General features: G+C 38.6%; 1 protein-coding gene across 2 annotated transcripts in view; it reads left to right on the top strand.

Annotated features, from left to right (window-relative positions):
• STAU2 (staufen double-stranded RNA binding protein 2) overlaps window positions 1-20,131 on the top strand; it is a 174,897-nt gene that overhangs the window by 62,808 nt on the left and 91,958 nt on the right. For both annotated transcript variants that reach the window (XM_063130851.1, XM_063130850.1), the window contains exons 11-12: window positions 92-152; window positions 14,726-15,033. In XM_063130851.1, the coding sequence (XP_062986921.1) occupies window positions 92-152; window positions 14,726-15,033 (369 nt within the window). The remainder of the gene's footprint in view (window positions 1-91; window positions 153-14,725; window positions 15,034-20,131) is intronic.

Here is a 20,131-nt window from a genome sequence, read left to right as displayed (position 1 = left end):
TTCATCACTACTTTCTGTATAATTAAATGTTCAATAGCATTTGTATGTTTTATATCATGCAGTCTCTAATGTCCTTGCTTTTCTCTGTCAGCCAGGAGATATCAAGCGATGGAATGGCCAAAATGTTGGATATCCTGAACCAATGAGTAACAGTAAGTGTGACATCTTATGCATTAATCTTTACTTTTCTCTCACCTCTTGCGCAGCACTTAGCTAATTTATTTATTTATTTATTTATTACATTTCTATACCGCCCAATAGCCGAAGCTCTCTGGGCGGTTCACAAAAATTAAAATCATAGTAAAACAATCAACAGGTTAAAAGTACAAATACACAATACAATATAAAAAGCACAACCAGAATAAAAAACACGCAGCAAAATTGATATAAAATTAAAATACAGAGTTAGAACAGTAAAATTTAAATTTAAGTTAAAATTAAGTGTTAAAATACTGGGAGAATAAAAAGGTCTTCAGCTGGCGACGAAAGGAGTACAGTGTAGGCGCCAGGCGGACCTCTCTGGGGAGCTCATTCCACAACCGGGGTGCCACAGCGGAGAAAGCTAACCTGAAACCATTATTTTTAAATGATCAGGAATAACGTTAGTTTATCCAGAACCAATTGGGTACATTTAAATTTTCCATAGATGTACAGCATTGTGAAGAAAGATGGCAGCATATGTTTTGCTTGTTAAAACTGAATATTTTCCTTTCTGTTTTGCAATGTATTCGTCATTTATTTATTTATTTGATTTATACCTCACCTCTCTACCGAAAAAATGTCACTCAAGGTGGCTGTTCCAAATGTTTGATTTTTCCCCTTTTATTTATTCTACATTGGCTCTCTGGCTAACAGACTTATAACGTCTAATAGGTAGAAGACAGGAACAGAGTTTCAGAGTCCATGGAGATATCAGTAATGATTATGTAAGACAAGGCTGTGTTGGGCTTTGATATTGTTCTTTTGATCTTGAGGGTGCACTCCAGAGTGCTGTTGTCCTGAGGTCTGCTTTTGGGGCTTCGCATAGGCACCTGGTTGGCCTCTGTGGGAACTAGACGCTAGACTAGATGAACACTTTATAGAGGCCAGTCATAGATGTTTCCTGCCATCTTCAAAATCTGTGGATTTAGACCTGAATTAGACATGTCTGTTGCTTCATTTGGGAAACTATTGTGAAACATCTGTAATTTCAACCCAATATATACATGTTGAGGTACATAAATATTTATTGGAGTTTATGGGTTAGACCAAGATTTAGTTATACTTTGAGTATATTTTAAGTTAGTCAATCAGTCTTTCCTAAGTATGACTAAGCCTAGATCCAAAAGGTTAAAAAACTTTTCCTGTGAAGAAAAGTTTGCACAAAGGCATTGCCTGACTCATATTAAAAATTTTGGGTGGACAGTTACTGAATGTTCCTAGTCTGCTTCTCCTAAGAATATCATTTCCCCCACAAACATGCCACATTTTCTGCTCAGCTCATGATGTAAATCTCTTCCTACTTCTTTCTAATTCTCAGATCCCTTCCTCATTGCGTCTTCTGCTGTTTTCGTGTTCCTCATTTTTGTGGTTCCCTTTGGCCCTCTTTACTCCTTCACAGTTTTCATCTAGCTGTCTTTCCTAACATACAGCACTGGCAATGACTGTGACACAGAAGTAACCCTAAGAAGAATCTCAACTGCTAAGCTTAAAACTTACCCTGGAAACAAAGGTTCTTTGACCAAGTCACCTTATGATAAATAGTACCTGAGAAGTCTATAGAAACTGTAGTTCCTCATATAAGCGCCAATTCATGGTGTCTGAGCCCATCCCATCTCAAAACAGAACATAAGTTAATCTTATTGAGGGAAGCGTAGAAGAGCAGTTTTCATGCATCTCCTGCATAGTGGCTATAAGTGTATGACTTTCCAGGTTGAATCCAGGCTTGTCCATGCATGCTTATAGACTTTTTTTGGACAGGAATCAACCCAATACACATTTTAATATTTAACTTAAGTATTTTATATAATGGAACCTCACATGCAAGCACTGAGTCATTACTGACTCTTGGAGGGATGCCAGCTTTCGCTGACGTTTTCTTGGCAGGCCTTATAGTGGGGTGGTTTGCCATTGCCTTCCCCGGCCTTTATTACCTTTCCTGGGTACTAACTGGGTACTCATTTTACCGACCTCGGGAGGATGGAAGGCTGAGTCGACCTGAGCCGGCTGCCTGAAACCAGCTTCCGCTGGGATCGAACTCAGGCAGTGGGGAGAGTTTCAGCTGCAGAAACTGCTGCTTTACCGCTCTGCGCCACACGAGGCTCTCATTTTATATAATACATAATAATATTTTAAATCATTATTTACTCCATCCTTATAGAGCAAAGCACAAAACAAGAGGATAAAATGTATATACATTCCTTCCCTGGCCACAAGGAAATTCAACTAAATAGGTTTGCCAAAGAGTGCCTGGTAGTGTGACATTTGGGCAGTTAGAGTGTTTGAAGTCTATTGCTGGTGCCAGAATTCCAGGAAGGCCTTGTCTCCAGAGAAATGGTTAACTCTGTTTAGTTAGCCATAAAAGAGATGGCTCCCTAGAGTGGAACTACACATTATCTCAGGGAAAAGTATGCTTCCTAACTACACATTTCCCAGTTAATATATGGAGAGGGGCATTTTCAGGAAGGAATTTATGGGCATGAAGGAGATGACTGCTTATTCTTCCTGACAACCTCTTCTCCCAGGTCATTTGCCCCTCAGCTGCCTTTATTTCTAGCCTCAGAGTCCAGTAAGAGAAATATTACAAATAATGGCTAATAATGAGGGATTGTGCAGGAGAATTGGTGGATAGTCGATGGATTAATCATCCTTTTCCACCCACAGAGTATCTTCCACACATGTCCCCACAGGCCCACTGTAGTGTTAAGATCCCATGTTTTGTCTCAATAGTGTGTTGGCAAGGCCTCATTTGAGGTTTTCTATGCTAATAATAAGGGTCCCCAGGGTGTCTTACCCTGCAGCAGTCATCATTCTTAGCATTAATCCTGGTTCGTCCAAATAAAAGCACTTCTCCCATTAAAAAAAGATGGCACTCTTCTTGGGTGTTGGCCTGACAGCAAAATTTGGTATGGCTTGACTAACCAGTCTGTTCACTATGTGACTACAGCTGTTCATTTGTATCTGTCAGTTCCTCACTGCATGCTTGTGGAACTTTTGTAAGAGACTTCCACTGAAATGAGTCCACGTTCGCTGTCTGCTGTGCTCTTATCTCTAGGGTAGAGTCACACACACACACACACACAATTAAAATTGCAGATTATTCTGCTAGTACAATCATCCTGAAACTTTTTCTCCCGCCAAACAATAAAAGTAATACAATATATATTATATACATGAATCAAAAAGACATCTCTTCTCTAAATCACTTAAATGATATATATACGTTTTCACATTCACTTATACATACATTATATGCTTCTTAAATACAAAATTACCAATTACTATTTTTCTGTATCCATAAATTTTATAAATCACTATATCAATTTATTGAAACAACATTGAATCTTTGAATATATTATTTTACGTCTACAGAAATTAATAAAGCATGTCTATTTTTTTTACAAATATATCCCTCTCTGTCTTTTTTCAGCAGTTCTAATATAATATATTAATTTCGCCCTCATAACAAAGTCTCACATTTTCTCCAACCATTCATCCCTCGAAGGTGTTATTTTTACATACAATATTCTTGCAGCAGCCAATGTATAAACTGTTAATTCCTTATATTGTTGAATAAGAAATTCATTCATAAAAGTAAGAAGATGAAACATGGGATCTAACGAAATTTTGCAGCCTGTTTCTTCGTATTTTTATTTATCATTCTCCCCCCCTTTTTTTTGCCAAAGAGCATTCCCACCATAAATGATAAAAATCTCCTATTTGTTTCTGACATTTCCAGCAATTAATTGGTAATTCTTGTGTATTTTATTTATTTTGACTGGTGTTATATAGGACCTCGTCATCACCTTATACTGATTTTCTTTAATTGACATGTTTAATGGAAAATTAAGACTCTTACTCCAGAGGTTTTCATCTATTTTATGACCCTGCTCTGTACCTTTTACCGAAAGTTAAGCAGATAAAACTTTTACTATGTTTTATCTCCATTTTTGACCTGTTGCATTTCTGTGTGCAGAGTGTTAAAGGCCCAGGAGAAAGGGTAGGGGAGAATCCCAGAGAAAACACATTAGTAATAAAAGTTATAGGTGGGTAAAATAGTCCTCAGAATTGTCCTCAGATGTAGGCATGGCTACCAGTTTGGATGGCTTCAAAAGGGGGTTGGACAAATTCCTGGAGGAAAAAGTTATCAATGCCTACTAGTTCTGATGGCTATGTGCTACCTCCAGTATCATAGGCAGTAAGCCAATATGCACCATTTGCTGGGGAACATGGGTGGGAGGGTGTTGTTGCACCATGTTCTGCTTTGTTGGTCCCTGGTCCACAGCTGCTTGGTCACTATGTGAACACTAGATGGACCCTTGGTTTGATCCAGCATAGCACTTCTTATGTAAGATCTTGTAGGATTGCCAGCTCCAGTAGTCTCTTTGGGCAGGTCATCCACAATTATCTGCTTCTCTCCTGTGAGGATTTTGGTAGTACATATGCAAGAGATATCAGCCACTCATGAAAATATTTTTTTATAGAACCTTCCCATTTACAAACCCTAAACTAAGTTAAGATGTAATGGGTACTTTGTGTATTTTTCCAATACGCTCATACAGTAGTGTTTTCCATGATCATATATTAGAAGGCCCTTTATAACATGGATGCCCTAGTTGCTGTTACTGTATTATTTACATCTAGTATCAACAGAGATCTTATAAAAAACCATTTAGAGTGCAATCCTATGTATGGCTAGTCAGAAGAAAGTCCTATATCTCCCAGTAGTGCCCAGCTAGGCATGCTGACTGAAGAATGCTGGGAGTTGTAGGATTTTTTTTCTGTCTAAACATGCCTAGGATTGCGCCATTGATCATTTAGTGTCACTCAGCGTCACAGCAGCCCATTTAAAAAAATAATAACTCAGCCCTATTTATATCTCAAGAGTCACAGAAAACAATCCATGTTCAAAATATATTTTCTTCGAAGTTGGGTAACACCTATGTGTATCAAGTAGACAAGCTTTTAAATTTCAAAGTAACATTGGAATGTACACAGTAACTCACCAAACCCATGGATTAAATAAGTTCTTTCTATACATCAGGAGTAAATTCAGTCTACAACTGAAATGTCTATGTGAAAATCAAAAACTATGGAAAATCTTTTATTTCAAAACACTTGTTTTTCTTCCCTAACTCATTTATTACTTTGGGCTTTTGCATGAAATCAGGAACTTTGTTCCTTAGGAGTCCATCTGCTCCTGCTGTTTGTTCACCATCTGAAATCATAATCATCTGTTTGTGACACACTAATCATTTTCACAGTAACTAATTGTGATGTCACAAACAGATGATTATGATTTCAGGTGGTGAACAACCAGCAGGAACTAATGAACTCCCAAGGAACAAAGAAGAATAAGCATCGAGAAAAACAGATATTCATGTCATAGTTGTTGTTTTTCAAATCCAAGTTTGTATGAATATATAGCTATTTCTGTTTATTGGACAGTACCAGGTATGAAACCATGTCAAAACACTTTTAACCTCTGCTTAACAAAATCCCCTAGAAATATATTTATGGGGAAAATAATATAATGGAATTGTCAGAACATGTTCATTTGCTTCATTGTTACGAATATTTTTGGATGAACAAAGTACACTAAGAGAGATATTTATGGATGCTGCATGTGTACAGGTCTTTATCTGAAATGAGAAACACATATGTTTGACATTTCTAGATCTTGTGTTGAATAATTTTGTTAATTCTCTCCTGCACGTCTCCATATGTTTCTTTTGATCCAGGGAGAGGGAATGTTAGTGGAGCCCTCCTGTGGCTAATTTAACACTTGTGAATTTTCCATGGATGATCACTGTAGTCATTTCAACATTGAATAAAATGTCTTCCTTATGTTTCCTATATGCTAAAATAAGATCTGGCAGGCAGAGTGATATTCTCTTTTATAACTTTTTATACATTCTTAGTACACCTTAAATTTCACCATACACAAAGAATTGTATTGTGTTTTGCTAATTTATTTTGACTTTGACTTTTTAATTTGTAAAGATCCAGTGCATTTCTTTGTGGTCTTTGAGGTCCTGTGTTCTAAACCTGTGAGTGATTTCCAGAATCTTCAAGAGGTTCAGCTAGGGAGTCAGCACTCCTGCCCTTTCCTTCTAAGCAGGACAGAAAACTCCTCTTCACATGCTCTGAGGGGTGAAATAGTTGCATTCCTCTGAATGTCTTAAAAATAGCATCTGTGAGAACTTGTTTGGCCTCTACTGAATGTTAGAGCTTCATTTCCCTTGTGTTTCTACTAGTAAAGGAATTTATTATTATTATTATTATTATTATTATTATTATTATTATTATTTGTTTATTTCACGTGCATGTGGTCAAAAAAGGATTCTGTCTTCCTTTTGGCCCAGACACTTGTGGTGCAGCGGGCCACTTTCAGAAAATCCACCTACCATATGCTTTCCTATGGTGCTGGAACTCTTTTTAGAACTGGAACAGAGTCCTGGACCGCAATGTCTAATCCCTCAGCCTTACTGCATAGAGAATACATTGATTCTGAAGGTATTTCCCATATCTTCTTTTTATCCTAGAGAGCTTGTGTGAACTAGCTACTAGACAGTCCTATGCTTCTAATAGATCTTGTTTCTTTCCTTTGCTCCTATGAAACAATTTGGCCTTATCTCCCAAATCTTGAAAGGTGTACTGTACTATCAAATCAGAAGGGCCATCTACTTTCTCATCTCTTGCTAATTGACCACTGGTTGATGGACACCTTTTCCTTTCTCAGCTCCTCACTAATCTTTTCTGGAATGGGGTCGTGGACCTCTCCCCACCTCATGGAATCTTCCATTCATTTTGTCCAAGTCCATGGTCAGGCCCTTTGTGACCATTGCCACATGTGACTTGTATTTAAGATAACTTTCCTGGTTGCAGTTACATCTATCAACAGGGTTAGTAAAGCAGCCACTCTGTGTCATGATTCACCTTTCTTGTGTATTCATAAAGTTTCCCTCTCACCAGATCTCATATTTATACCTAAAGTTGTCTTTCATTTCTACTTGAACAAGGACATTAATTTCCCTGTTCCAGACTGAAAGATAATTGTCAACGTGTGCAATATACATATTAAGGGCTGTTCCTTCTATGTTCACAGAAGATTTCTTTTACATCTTTCTATTACTATAAACATGTACGCATAAACTTCTCTGGGTGTTGTATGCTAGTTTGGTTCCTTAACTTCCACAGTTTCTGAGGTCATGTTGTATATTTATTCTCTTTATAAGAATAGCCTGATTATGAATAGATGCTACATTCCCTTATATCTGTCATCAGACTGAGTCAACTATATTGTTGGGCTTGCCCAGTTTTTGTGATGTTATACATTTTGCCGGTGATGGTGCAGATATATTGTTAACTAGCATCATCAACTATTTAGCTTATAATACCTTCTGTATTTTCCATTGTGGTCATAGGCACTTCTAGAATGTCCACATATGAGGCAGTTTCCATTGCCAATATGCCTTTTGTTTCTATTCTACTATTTGGTTTTACTGTATAATTTAGTGTCCAAAATGTATTTTTTAAATTAACATAACAAGCTTGGCCTGGTGGATTTATTTTTCACAGCAATCCTATCAGAACCACAGTAACTCAGTCATGATCCCCCTTCCTTATCCCTAAACCCTTAAAACACAATTGCAAAAAGTTGTAGAAGAACCCACAGATATGGTTCAGTATAGATAAGGATAACACACATATATTCCTTACAGGATAAAAAAACCCATGACCTTAAGTTAAGTGTACATCTAAATGAACATCTAAGTGTGGATACTACCTGTCTACGCTGCATTGCTTTTAGTGGTATTCACATCCCTAATTGCATTCTGATTAAGCTAGTCACATGGTTCACATGTTTGAATTGTGAATTGTTGAGAAGATGAGTGGGAGCAGGTGTATGTAACAATCTAGGGATGGAACATGACATCCAAACACTGAACTCTGGATTGTTGGAGGACAAACAACACAGAGTTGGATCACATGGTTTTATAATGAGAGAACCTGGTCATAGAGTCCCTTTTCAAAGAGTGATAGAGCTGGATTTAGATGATAAATTACGTTAAATAAATGCAAAACATAACAGAAATAATACTTGAGGTGACAACATCAGAAGGTGAGTAACTCTTCAGGCTCTATTTGTAGCAAGGCTTCTGTTACCTGAACTCATCGCCCATTAACTAAAAATAATGGAACCACTGGAAAGAATTAAGTCAGGTTGCAGTGAGAAAACCTGAATACATGTAAAGGGCACTTGAGACTCTCTCCTAGACTTCCTGTGCTGACTGTTGTCTCAGCAAAATATATTTGAACAGCTCCTTCGGTTACAAGTGTTCTGATTATTGTGACCTATCTGATAACTGTTGTGCTTACATCACTGGGCGGTATCCAGCAAGGCCGCTCCATCTCCACTGGTTCTGTTGAACTTGTGGAAGCAAATGCTTGTGCAAGGGAGCTTTTGCACTTCTAAAAATAACCCCAGAAATAAGCAGAAATGCTTATTTCCATTTTGGGACAGGTCAGTAGCGTTCCCCTCTGCAAGTTCTGCAGACCTGCCCCATTCCAGGAATAGGGGTTTCAGATAGTTTTGGGTTATTTTTAGAAGTGTGTAAGCCCCCTTACACCAGTGGTTACTCCCATACACAGTGCACAGATACAATAGGATACTATGTTCTGTGTTTTACTTTTACTTTTTTCACTGTTGTATCTGAAGTCCCAAAAGTGATGTGGCACTCATTCTCAAGAATATAAATTTCTGGGAATTTCCTGTGAACTGATCATAAACAACATTGACAGCAATGTATTTTTATGTTTGCATTTCTCATTATTACTATTAAACAGTGCATGAGAGTGTATAAATATCACCATAGCTTTTAGTGAAAATTTCAGCTGACCAAAGAATTCTTATTGGTTGAACAGAGAAATACTTGGGATTATTTCATGGTGACTTGAGTAAATTAGCTATTTAGATGCATATCAAGATTGAGCCATGCAGTTCTGCACAGGAGTTCTCATTAGTTTTTTGAGAACTTTGAAGGCCTTTTTTAAGAACTTTGAACATCTGGTTCTTAAAAAAACAGATGTATTGCCAAACCATGATTTGTTGGGGAGAGTAGAACTGAGCCTGGGACCTGCATGCTCACCTTCATTTGCTGTGATATGCCGTAATTTCTTAACTTTCCTCTAGGTTGTTGGAAAACCATAGTTTCCCATTGCATCTTAATGTGACAAAATATGGTTTGAGCAAATAATAAATTGCACTTTAAACCCAAACAACGATCAAACATGTGTTGCCAAAGGCCTGAAAGGAATTGGCAGTTTTGGTATGCGAGGGGAGCTGGTGTGCCTGTATCCAAACCTCAGCTCTACTGGACTTGTATGTGTAACTCCAAACCATGCTTGGAGTATTATGTATTATGTTTGACTGCACCCATATTGTACAGACCCAAAGAAATACTGTAGTTATTGTTGAAATGTTCACAGGTTTTTAAACAATCCCACCCCACTCACAAATTGTCAAGCCAATGTGTTATTTCCTACCATTTTCACACCAATAGTAACTTCCAGTCTTACCACATGGTAGGTGTGAAGATCACTACCATGTGAAATTGTGGGGAATGTCACCTTGTGGTGAGTTTTAACACCTCAGAAACAATCCTTCCAAAGCAGGCCATTCTGAGGGGCAGATAGTTACCACATACCTCATCATGGGTCCCGGCTTGATGCTGAAAAGACTGAAGTGCCCAAGTTAGCCAATGACACCAAATTATTTAAAGTTGTTAAAACAAAAAGGGATTATGAAGAGCTCCAAAGGGTTCTTTCCAAGCTGGGAGAGTGGGCATCCAAATGGCAGATGCTGTTCAATGTAAGCAAGTGTAAGGTGATGCACATTGGGGCAAAAAACAACAATTTCAAGTATAACTTGATGATATTTGAGCTGGCAGTGACCAAACAAGAAAGAGATCTTGGGATTGTGGTGGACAGCTCGATGAAAATGTCCACCCAGTGTGCGGCCGCTGTAAAAAAGGCAACCTCCATGTTAGGCATTATAAAAAAAGGAATTGAGAATAAAATGGTCAGTATCATACTGCCCTTATACAAATCTAAGGTGTGACCACACTTAGAATACTGTGTACAGTTCTGGTCACCACACCTAAAAAGGGATATTATAGAGCTGGAAAATGCACAGAAAAGGGCAACTACAATTATTAAGGGGCTGGAATATCTCCCCTATGAGGGAAGGTTACAACAGCTGCGATTGTTTAGCTTGGAAAAAATGAGGCTATGGAGAGACCTGGTAGAGGTGTACAAAATCATGCATGGTGTGGAGAATGTGGACAGGGAGACATTTCTCTCCCTCTCTCAAAATACTAGAACCCGGGGTCATTCCATGAAGCTGATTGGTGGGAGATTCAGGACAAATAAAAGGAAGTACTTCAGACAGTTCATAGTTAAATTATGGAATTCACTGCCACAAGATGTAGAGATGGCCACCAATTTGGATGGCTTTAAAAGGGGGTTGGATAAATTCCTGGAGGCGAAGGCTATCAGTGGCTACTAGCCCTGATGGCTATGTGCTACCTCCAGTATCCAAGGCAGTAAACCTGTGTGCATCAGTTGCTGTGGAACATGGGTGGGAGGGTGCTCTTGCAGCATGTCCTGCTTTGTTGGTCTCTGGTCAACAGCTGGCTGGCCACTGTGGGAACAGAGTGCTGGACTAAACGGACCCTTGGTCTGATCCAGCAGGGCACTTCTTATGTTCTATTCTCCTATTATGGCAAGGCCATTACTGAGTTTACTTGTGTGTGCGTGGCCTCCTTGGGAAATGGTTTGCAGAACTGGACAAGGAAATTCATATACATATTGTAGGTATGTATATCTGGCTTTAAAAACAGATTAGAGCAATTAATGGAGGATCAATGGACATTAATTGTGGAAGCGAGGGACAATTAGGAATAGCCACCATTTTTCTATCCTGGCTGAGTACCTTCAATAGCATCTATCTGGGAACAAAATGGTGGACTAAATGGACCCTCTTCTCAAACTGGAAGGGAATTCGGATGCATTTTTTTTTCATTGAAAGGTTGTGAATGAGATTACAGTTTCAACAAACTGTCACTAGGTGAGAACGTTTTTTAAAATAATAAGTGATTATCACTGACTTTCTAGGCTGCATATTTTCCTAAGGGAATTGTACACAAGCTTTAAAATGTGCTCCTGTAGGTATGCAAATATTTATTTGCTTACTTACAAGGAAATTAATTGATAGTCCCCCTGCTGAGAGGAAGGCTCTATTGGGCTCCTTCTCTCGTTGAACTTCTTCCATTCCAGCAGGTCATTATAAGAATTGGGGGCTGAGCTTGCTTCTTTTCCGTTTCTTTTCTCATCCTTTTTTTTTTCTTTTGTGTTATGACGTTTAGATTGTAAGGCTATGACCATGGACTGTCTTGTTTAAGTTGATCTTATGTCAACCACTCAGGCAGATTTTTTTGTCTGAAAAGTGTAGTAAAACTGCTTTAGCACTTCATCTATACAGGTTGTATTTATCACTGTGAGGATCTCGCAGTAACCCTATATACAACAGTTGCTGGGGAACGTGGGTGAAAGGATCCTCGGTTGACAGCTGGTTGGCCACTGTGTGAACAGAGTGCTAGACTAGATGGACCCTTGGTCTGATCCAGCATGGCCTTTCTTATGTTTTTTTTTAATGTTCTTTTGCATAAAAAAAAAAATCCAATTTTATTTCTCTTTTCCTCACCATCCCATGATTTCTCTTCATTTGTGTTTAATTTGCTAAATGTAAAAATACTCTTAGCCTTTAATGCCATAGGTCCATGGAACCCAGTGTCTACTGGGACTTCCTGTTCTCTTCCATTAGTAGGGAAAGCTTGGTGCAATAATAAGTGCTCCTTACTCTTTTTGGAAAGATTTTCTTCTCATCTGTGGGAAGAAATCCACTTCACATGCAGTACTCTGGATCATAGACAAAATCCTCCTTTTTGATGTTACAATTGATGCACAATCATACTTGTCTTTGTTATTCACAAACAAGCTGATACATTCAAATAAAAAAAATAACCGGAGGAATTTTTAATTAACGATTTTAATTAATGTTTGAAATAATTTAATGTTGGAGTGGTGGAGAGGTAACATACTGTAAAGCAGAGTCACTTAACATCGCTCTGTTAAAGCTTTTCTGCGGTGCATTAATCGGATAAAAAAGAAAGCTCAGAAGTACCTATCTGAAAGTTAGTTTTTGAAATGACCCCCCCCCAATTTAATTCCCTTATAGTAGTGGGAATATAGAACATGTTATTCTATGATGTTACTTAAAACATAAGAATATTGTTTTAAATACCATTGGTAGTTGATAGGAATGGCAGAAACCTCAAAGGAGTATTGCGTGACATAATTTGTTGATGTGTGTGTAGAGCTTCCAAATCCTCAAAACAAAAGGTGTTACATAAGTGGAAAGTCCTTGTCATTATTGCTAATTGAATGATGTTATTACAGTAATGTGGATACAATTTAAAAACATATGGTATATTATGCGAGAGAGCTTTTTATTCATCCTATGCTCCATATTAGTTGTTTTAACATTTAAAAAGATTAGTAATCTGGAAGAATTCCCAGCTATTGTTCCAGACAGCAGTTAGATATTTGGGTGGATCATGTAAAAACACTGAAAAGGCTGAGAGAGCATGTGAAATGTTTGTTTGAAGTGATATTACATCAGTGGACTAGACATCTGTACTTTTTGATGTGGTTTTAGAAGGTTTATAGTATTGTACAGGCATTTTAAATGGGTTTTCTTTCACCATATTAATTCTATTATTTCTGAACCAATGTATTTTTTTCCAGTTACGCTATTAATGATGTTGCATCTGTATATATTTGAAGTGCTTTTATGGAAACTGGATTTGCATTAGGCCACATTCAAAGGAAATGTGAGCACTTGCTACTTCCCTGTGTTGGCATGTCCCTTTGTCTGCAAAGATACCAATAGAAATCATATATTTCTGCTTTTCCACTGTAATCCATCATTGCTGTTACGAAACAAGAGTTGGGTGTTTTCCTGATTATCGTAGGGGGAGGAGGGGCAAGACATACTTTGCAGGCATCTGTACAATTAGAACTTGTATAATTAAACTAATTAATTTAATACATTGTGCCCCTGGGCTGGTGTCAGCACTTGGCAACCTTGGACCAAAACAAATACAATAATAAAAAAATTAAATGCCTGGGGAAAAAGAAATGTCTTTGCAAGGCATTGAAAAGATAACAGTGTAAGTACCTGGCATGCTTCCTTGAGGAGGGCATTCCATAAAAGACCTCCTCCTTGTAGCCACCCACAGTGGAGGTATTCAGAGAAGGGTCTGGGCAGATACATATGGGGGAGATGTTACTTTAGATATTCAAGCCCCAAGCCATATAGGTAACACCAACACTATAAATGGGACCCAGAAACAGCCTGGAAGCCAGTGCAGCTGACATGCACTCATGTCACATGATATTGTCCACTCCTAGTTAGTAGTCTAGCAAGTCTATTTTGGACTAATTGAAGTTTCCGAACCATTTTCAAAGGTAGGCCTACATACAACACATTGCAGTAGTCCAACCAGGAGGTTACCAGAGCATGGATAGCTGTCGCCAGGCTATCTCTGTTGAGGTGGAGTTTCTAATGTCCTGTTTGATAACACTTAAGCAATTGCAGGTGTAATAAGATAGGGTGATCAACTGTCAGGATTTCCGCGGATTTGTCCTGGTTTTTGTTCTTTCCATGGTGTCAGGGGGGATTTTCTATAATTTTCAATAATGTCCTGGAATGACACACCTTCCCCTTTAAGGCTGCCATTAGCATGGCAGGAGGGAATGACATGCTTTCTTGAGGCACATCATTCCCCCACCCCGAGCTCCAATTGAGGTCTTAAAGGGGAAAGTGGGTCATTCGTGGACATTATAGAAAAGGCCCCAATTGGAGTGGATGGTGGTGGTGCAGAATGAAATCCTTTCCCCTCCTCCACTCCAATCGGGTTCTTTAAGGAGGCGGGGGAATAACGTACTTTCTGCAGGACTCAGAAAGCTGCTTCCCCCCACACACACTAGGTGTCCCCTTTTTTGGTTTCCCAAATATGGTCACCCTAGTACTATGACTGTTGTGGTTGTTTATTATGTTATAAAAAATAAAGAAATGGTTTTATATAAGTGTAAGTTCCTTTTTTAGTATTTAGTATATTATTATAGTAGTTGTGTGCCTTTGCTACTCATTGGTTGCTATCATTTACTTTTTGTGAACCGCCCAGAGAGCTTCGGCTGTTGGGCAGTATAAAAATGTAATAAATAAATAAATGTGACTGAGGCCACGCCCCCTTGGGGGCCAGACATGTTGAGTTGGCACCGCCTTGGGGGTGGGCATGTTGGGGTGGCCACGCCTCCTGAGGGCGGCCATTTTGTCCTCCTTTTTGGTTTCCAAAATATGGTCACCCTAAATAAGAATCCTGTTTGCTCTTGTTTTCAGCACCAAAAGGAATTCTCCACCTTTCTCCCGATGTTTATCAAGAAATGGAAGCCAGCCGCAACAAAGCACCACCTGGTACCCCTGTAAACTGTTTGTCCTCCAAGGAAATGAGTCAAACATCTAGTTGTTTCTTCAGCATGTCTTCTGCCACTAATAGTACAGCTACAATTGCCAGGGAACTGCTCATGAATGGAACATCCCCAACTGCTGAAGCTATAGGTCTAAAAGGAATGTCACTCATGTCTCCTTGTTCAACAGTGCAGCCTTCAAAACAGCTGGAATATCTAGCAAGGATCCAAGGCTTTCAGGTATGGGTGGGTTGGAATAAAAGGCATCATACAGCCAGTACTGAAGAATTACTGGCTTGTAATTGTGACCAAAGTGAGAGTCAACCAAGTATGCCATTTGTAAATTAGGCAAGGTTCTATGAAAGTTAGGGGTGCCTGTATAATCTCCAACAATTTTTGTTTCTGTCTATCTGTGACCATGTAGAGCTTTTTTCCATGAAGAATGAGAAAGGAAAAAAGAACCATCATTCCACTTTTGCCTCTGGTGAATATGTTTGCAGGTTCTTGTATTGGCTTGCATCCAGTGGTTCCTATGAAAGCTCATGCAAAGCAGGACCCCTGCTTTCCCCCATCCTGCTCCAGCATACTTGTGCCGGAGGAAGAAAAGGGAGCCAGGAAAGTCCCCATTTTGTGAGCTCACAGATGTTAGGGTCAGAGTCATTCAATTCATATGACATGACAGGCCATCATGGGTTAATTAATTAAGGAGCTGCAGTACTTACTAGCTGCCATTTAGAATATGCCACACGGGTTGTTGTGTTGTCAGAACCTGACCATGGGGTTTATGTGAAGGTTAAACAACCCTCGCATAGCCCTACAATAAGCCAAGGGTTATGTTTAACTCTTGCATAAGCCCCAATGGCTTAGTTCAGACAACACAACAATTCCCAAGTGGAGGTGGCATATTCTAAATGGTGTCCACAGGTGCCACAGTTCATCATGGGTTGAATAACCAAGTTAACTAGGTTAAATAGCCAAATTGTGCAAACCAGGTCATCCTTGCAAAACCTCATGCCACCTTCTAGACCAGAGGTGAGAGTCAGATAAAACTACAAAATAGGAACCGTTCCTCTCAACTCTTTTTAAAACTATTGTCACTTCCCACTATATATTAATCAAACTAGATGTGATTATTAGCTCATCAGATTTTATCACTTTTCATCAGCACATATCATAGTTACATGGTGGGGAAAATTTCCATTAACAGCAACAGATCCTTGGTGAGGGATCATAGGTCAGAGGTTGAGTTCATGTTTTGCATGCAGAAGGTCCCAGGTTCAATTTCTGGCATCTCCAGATAGGGATGGCAAAACTCCTGCCTGAAACCCTGAAGAGATGAACGGGAGGCAAGCTCTGGTGCTGCTGAAAACAATTAAAATCTTTTATGGGTTTTTTTTTATATCAAAGGCTCGACGTTTTGGATTTAATAAAATCCTTCCTCAGGAGCTGCCGCTAGATACAGGCTGTTAAAAAACAACCTGTTCTTGTATGTTAAAAATCTTGAGCTTTTCTTTCTTCTAGCTGTTCTGTTGGCAAACTGCGTTTTGCCAAAAAGTTCTTACTCGTGATGACTAGATCTGCCCATTATCTGACTCATTAAAAGGCAGCTTCCTATGTTCCTAGGCAGTCTTAAGCATTCCTTGAGTAAATATGCTGTACTACATTTGAAGTCTGATCTGGTTTCTTACTAAATTCTACATTTCTTTGTGTTGGCTTTCTTCTTTAGATTTTTAAATGTGTTTGATTTACTCTCTTTTTTATATGCTTAGTTTGTATAGGTTTTTTTTAAAAAAAAATTATCTAAATGACGATCATGAGAATGAAGAGGTATTGGAACATATACAGGTCAGTTAAAAATTTCATCATGAAAGGTCATTGCTGGCATCTAGCTAGCCCCTTATATGATGTTCTTGTGCGCAATTAGTGTTTTTGTATGCAGCACACCTAAAGCTGCTTTTTAAACTTTGGGATGATGATGTGAAGTTAAAAGCAGCTTGTGATGTGTCCTAGGGGAAGGTGTGATGTTTGCAGAAAGAAAACACAAGCCCCATTTAAAACTGAAGGAAGGACATTGGATCTTGCACTTGTTACATTTAGGTTATAGATTCTGTCTAAATAATTTCGATCATATACCTGTAGGCTTTCTTGACTCTTGGAAAGACAACAAAATTTTAAAAAAACATCCCATCAGAGGCTACGTGTGTGTAAGTGCTGGATATCTTGTGTGTGTGTGTGTGTGTGTGTGTGTGTAAGTTCATCTGCATACAGCAGAGTCAGACAAATCTCTGTGAAAGGAAACCCAGTCCTCAAAAGTTTTAATTATCTCTCTCATCTTTCTTTCACATCTTGCCGGATTGCTTGCACCTAAAAGCAGTGTTTTTATTTTCATAGAGCCAAAACCCAATTCATAGTAGTGTTTCCACTAACTTATTTCCTTGCTTCCTTACCTGTAGTATACAATTACTAGGCATTGATAGTTGTGCTTTTCCTATCGCCTCGTTGTCCGCCTACTCTCTGTCCCCCCATTCTTGATTGGGCTTGAAAAATAGAATCCTTGTTTTCCGTTTGCCCAGGCTGCTGCTGATCATGCTTCATTTTACATGAATTTCAGCAGATATTCTCTCTAATTCCCACTTATTCCTTCAGTGTATCAAGAAACTGGTGATTTTGGCTTCCTACCCACTTTCCTTTTGTTCAGTTCAGCTTAATACCTTGGCTGCCTGAGTTTTTGGAATGAGCGTGAAGCTCTGTGCTGGATCACTGAGCACCGGGGAGAGTGTTGAACAGAATCTCTGTGGGAAATGGCTTAGTGGGCTGTCAAGTGCCTGTCACCGGTCTCTTCACCATCTCACTACAGAAAGCGCTTTCTGTTCAAGATCTTAAAAGCCTTTTCCCTTTACAGGTTAGTTTTATCATGCAGGTTTACCAATTAGGAAAATAGTACATTTACCAGCGTGTCAAGTCTTTCATGGTTCTCGAATGCCTCAGAGTTGTGGTTTTTTTGTTTGTTTTTAATATTAGTTCCTGTTTTCTGAAAACAATCATCATTAACTTGTCTCCTTCTTAATTATAAACACATCTTTGTTCTCCATTGACAATCAGTTTTCCGGCACATTCAGCTTTCTTATGGTCCATTTTTAAATTAACAAAACAATAAAAAAGACTCCCCAGGGGCATTATTATTGTAATAAGAAAACAAATATACCCATATTAATTTTCTAAGCTTTAGTTGGAGAATCTCCAGCTAGAGGACATACCTTTAAAAAAAACAATTTTATTTTATTTAAACTTTTCTGAATTCATTTTATATATAAAACACACATGTGTTACAAGCCATAAATATTTCAGGACCATTGGGACCACTATATACTCACTTTCTTTTTTTGTGTGGCTAGGAAAGCATATTAAATTATTCATTACCGGTTATTACAGTCCTCTGTTATGAAAAGAGCTATGCTATGCTTTGATTCAGTTCAAATTAATGAAGCCAAGGACATAACAAACAAACAGAAAATCAGTTTCTGAATAACACATTCTTATAGTTTTGGCTTATATTTAATATGGGTTCTTCCCTTAAATGGGACCTAAAATCATTTTTAATAGATAAATAAAGTTAATATGTAAGCCACTTGCTTGGGAACTGACTAAAAATCAGTTATGTGTCAAAGTAAGATTATTTTTGCATTTTACATGCCATTTGTACATTGCTTTGTAATGTGAATAGAAAAAATATTGGCAGTTTAAATGAAATATTCCAAATAATTTGTTTATGTTAAAATATCTAGTGGAATTAGTGTGCAAGTTTCATTTAATATTTTAAAATTGGAAAGGACACTTTTTTCAAATATTCTAGATAGCTAACAATGAACGCTCTGCTTCCCGACTCCTAGATGAGCAGAGCAAAGAAGAGGAGCTGCCCCAGCTGAACTAGAAGCTAGAAAAGGAAGCCAGCTCCCAGAGAGCAAGCAATCAGAGTGAGTGAACAAAGAGGGTAAACAGGAGTTTGTCAGGGGGAGTTCAACAGGGGAGGTCAAGGAGGAGGTCCCTAAAAAAAAAATCTTTGAGTACAAGGAGCCCCAGTGACGAAGTGTAGGATACAAGCGAGTTAAGCAAATGGACAAGAAAAGAAAAGTGAACTTACTTATCTAACTAACTATTTAATTACCTGAGGTAATCATTTATAATCTAAAATTCATAAACAGCCAAAACAAGGTCACAGCAAAGGGAGCTAAATCGCAGAGGAGTAACCACTTACAAAGTTACAGTAGAGAGCTAAATAGCGGGGAGGGAATCCAGCAAGAACTTTCAGCTCTTGCTGTAAGATTACAGAGTAGTTGAAAATCCCATCTACATATTTTAAGTCATTCCAAGCTATAAGGGAGGGGGAAGCAATTCGTAGCTCTATATTGATAAGAGCCACTGTACAGGACCAAGTATTGGCGGTTTCTGCTTATAAACAGAAAAAAAGTGTACACTAGCTTCAGTTTAGGCTCAGGTGTTGGGCCTTAAAGAGCACTCTATATAAACCAAGTGTAAAAATTCACTTAGCTAAAAAAACAACATATACACGGGGGAAAATAGAATAAAAAAGACTCACACCTTGCTAGTTTCAGTTTAGGCTCAGGCCTTAGATCCTAGAGAGCAACCCATTAAGTATAGCAACTTTAAGTGAGCTTAAGAAATCACCTTATCCCTTGGTTTTTATCTTTGGTTTAAAGAAAACCACATACTCATTTGCAAATAAGGTTGTTAAAACACAAAGGAATTATGAAGAGCTCCAAAGGGCTCTCTCCAAGCTGGGAGAGTGGGCATCCAAATGGCAGATGCTGTTCAATGTAAGCAAGTGTAAGGTGATGCACATTGGGGCAAAAAACCCAACTTCAGGTATAACTTAATGGGATCTGAGCTGGTGGTGACCGAACAAGAAAGAGATCTTGGGATTGTGGTGGACAGCTCGATGAAAATGTCCACCCAGTTTGTGGCCGCTGTAAAAAAAGCAACCTCCATGTTAGGCATTATAAAAAAAGGAATTGAGAATAAAATGGTCAGTATCATACTGCCCTTATACAAATCTATGGTGCGACCACACTTAGAATACTGTGTACAGTTCTGGTCACCACACCTAAAAAAGGATATTCTAGAGCTGGAAAAAGTGCAGAAAAGGGCAACTAAAATGATTAAGGGGCTGGAGCATCTCCACTATGAGGGAAGGTTACATCAACTGGGATTGTTTAGCTTGGAAAAAAGGAGGCTACGGTGAGACATGATAGAGGTGTACAAAATCATGCATGGTATGGAGAATGTGGATAGGTTTTCTCTCTCTCTCAAAATACTAGAA

This window comes from Elgaria multicarinata, chromosome 7, assembly GCF_023053635.1.
Source record: "Elgaria multicarinata webbii isolate HBS135686 ecotype San Diego chromosome 7, rElgMul1.1.pri, whole genome shotgun sequence".
Lineage (NCBI taxonomy): Eukaryota > Metazoa > Chordata > Lepidosauria > Squamata > Anguidae > Elgaria > Elgaria multicarinata.
Note: the sequence above shows the minus strand (reverse complement) of the source record. Positions and strands in the feature narration are given on the sequence as shown.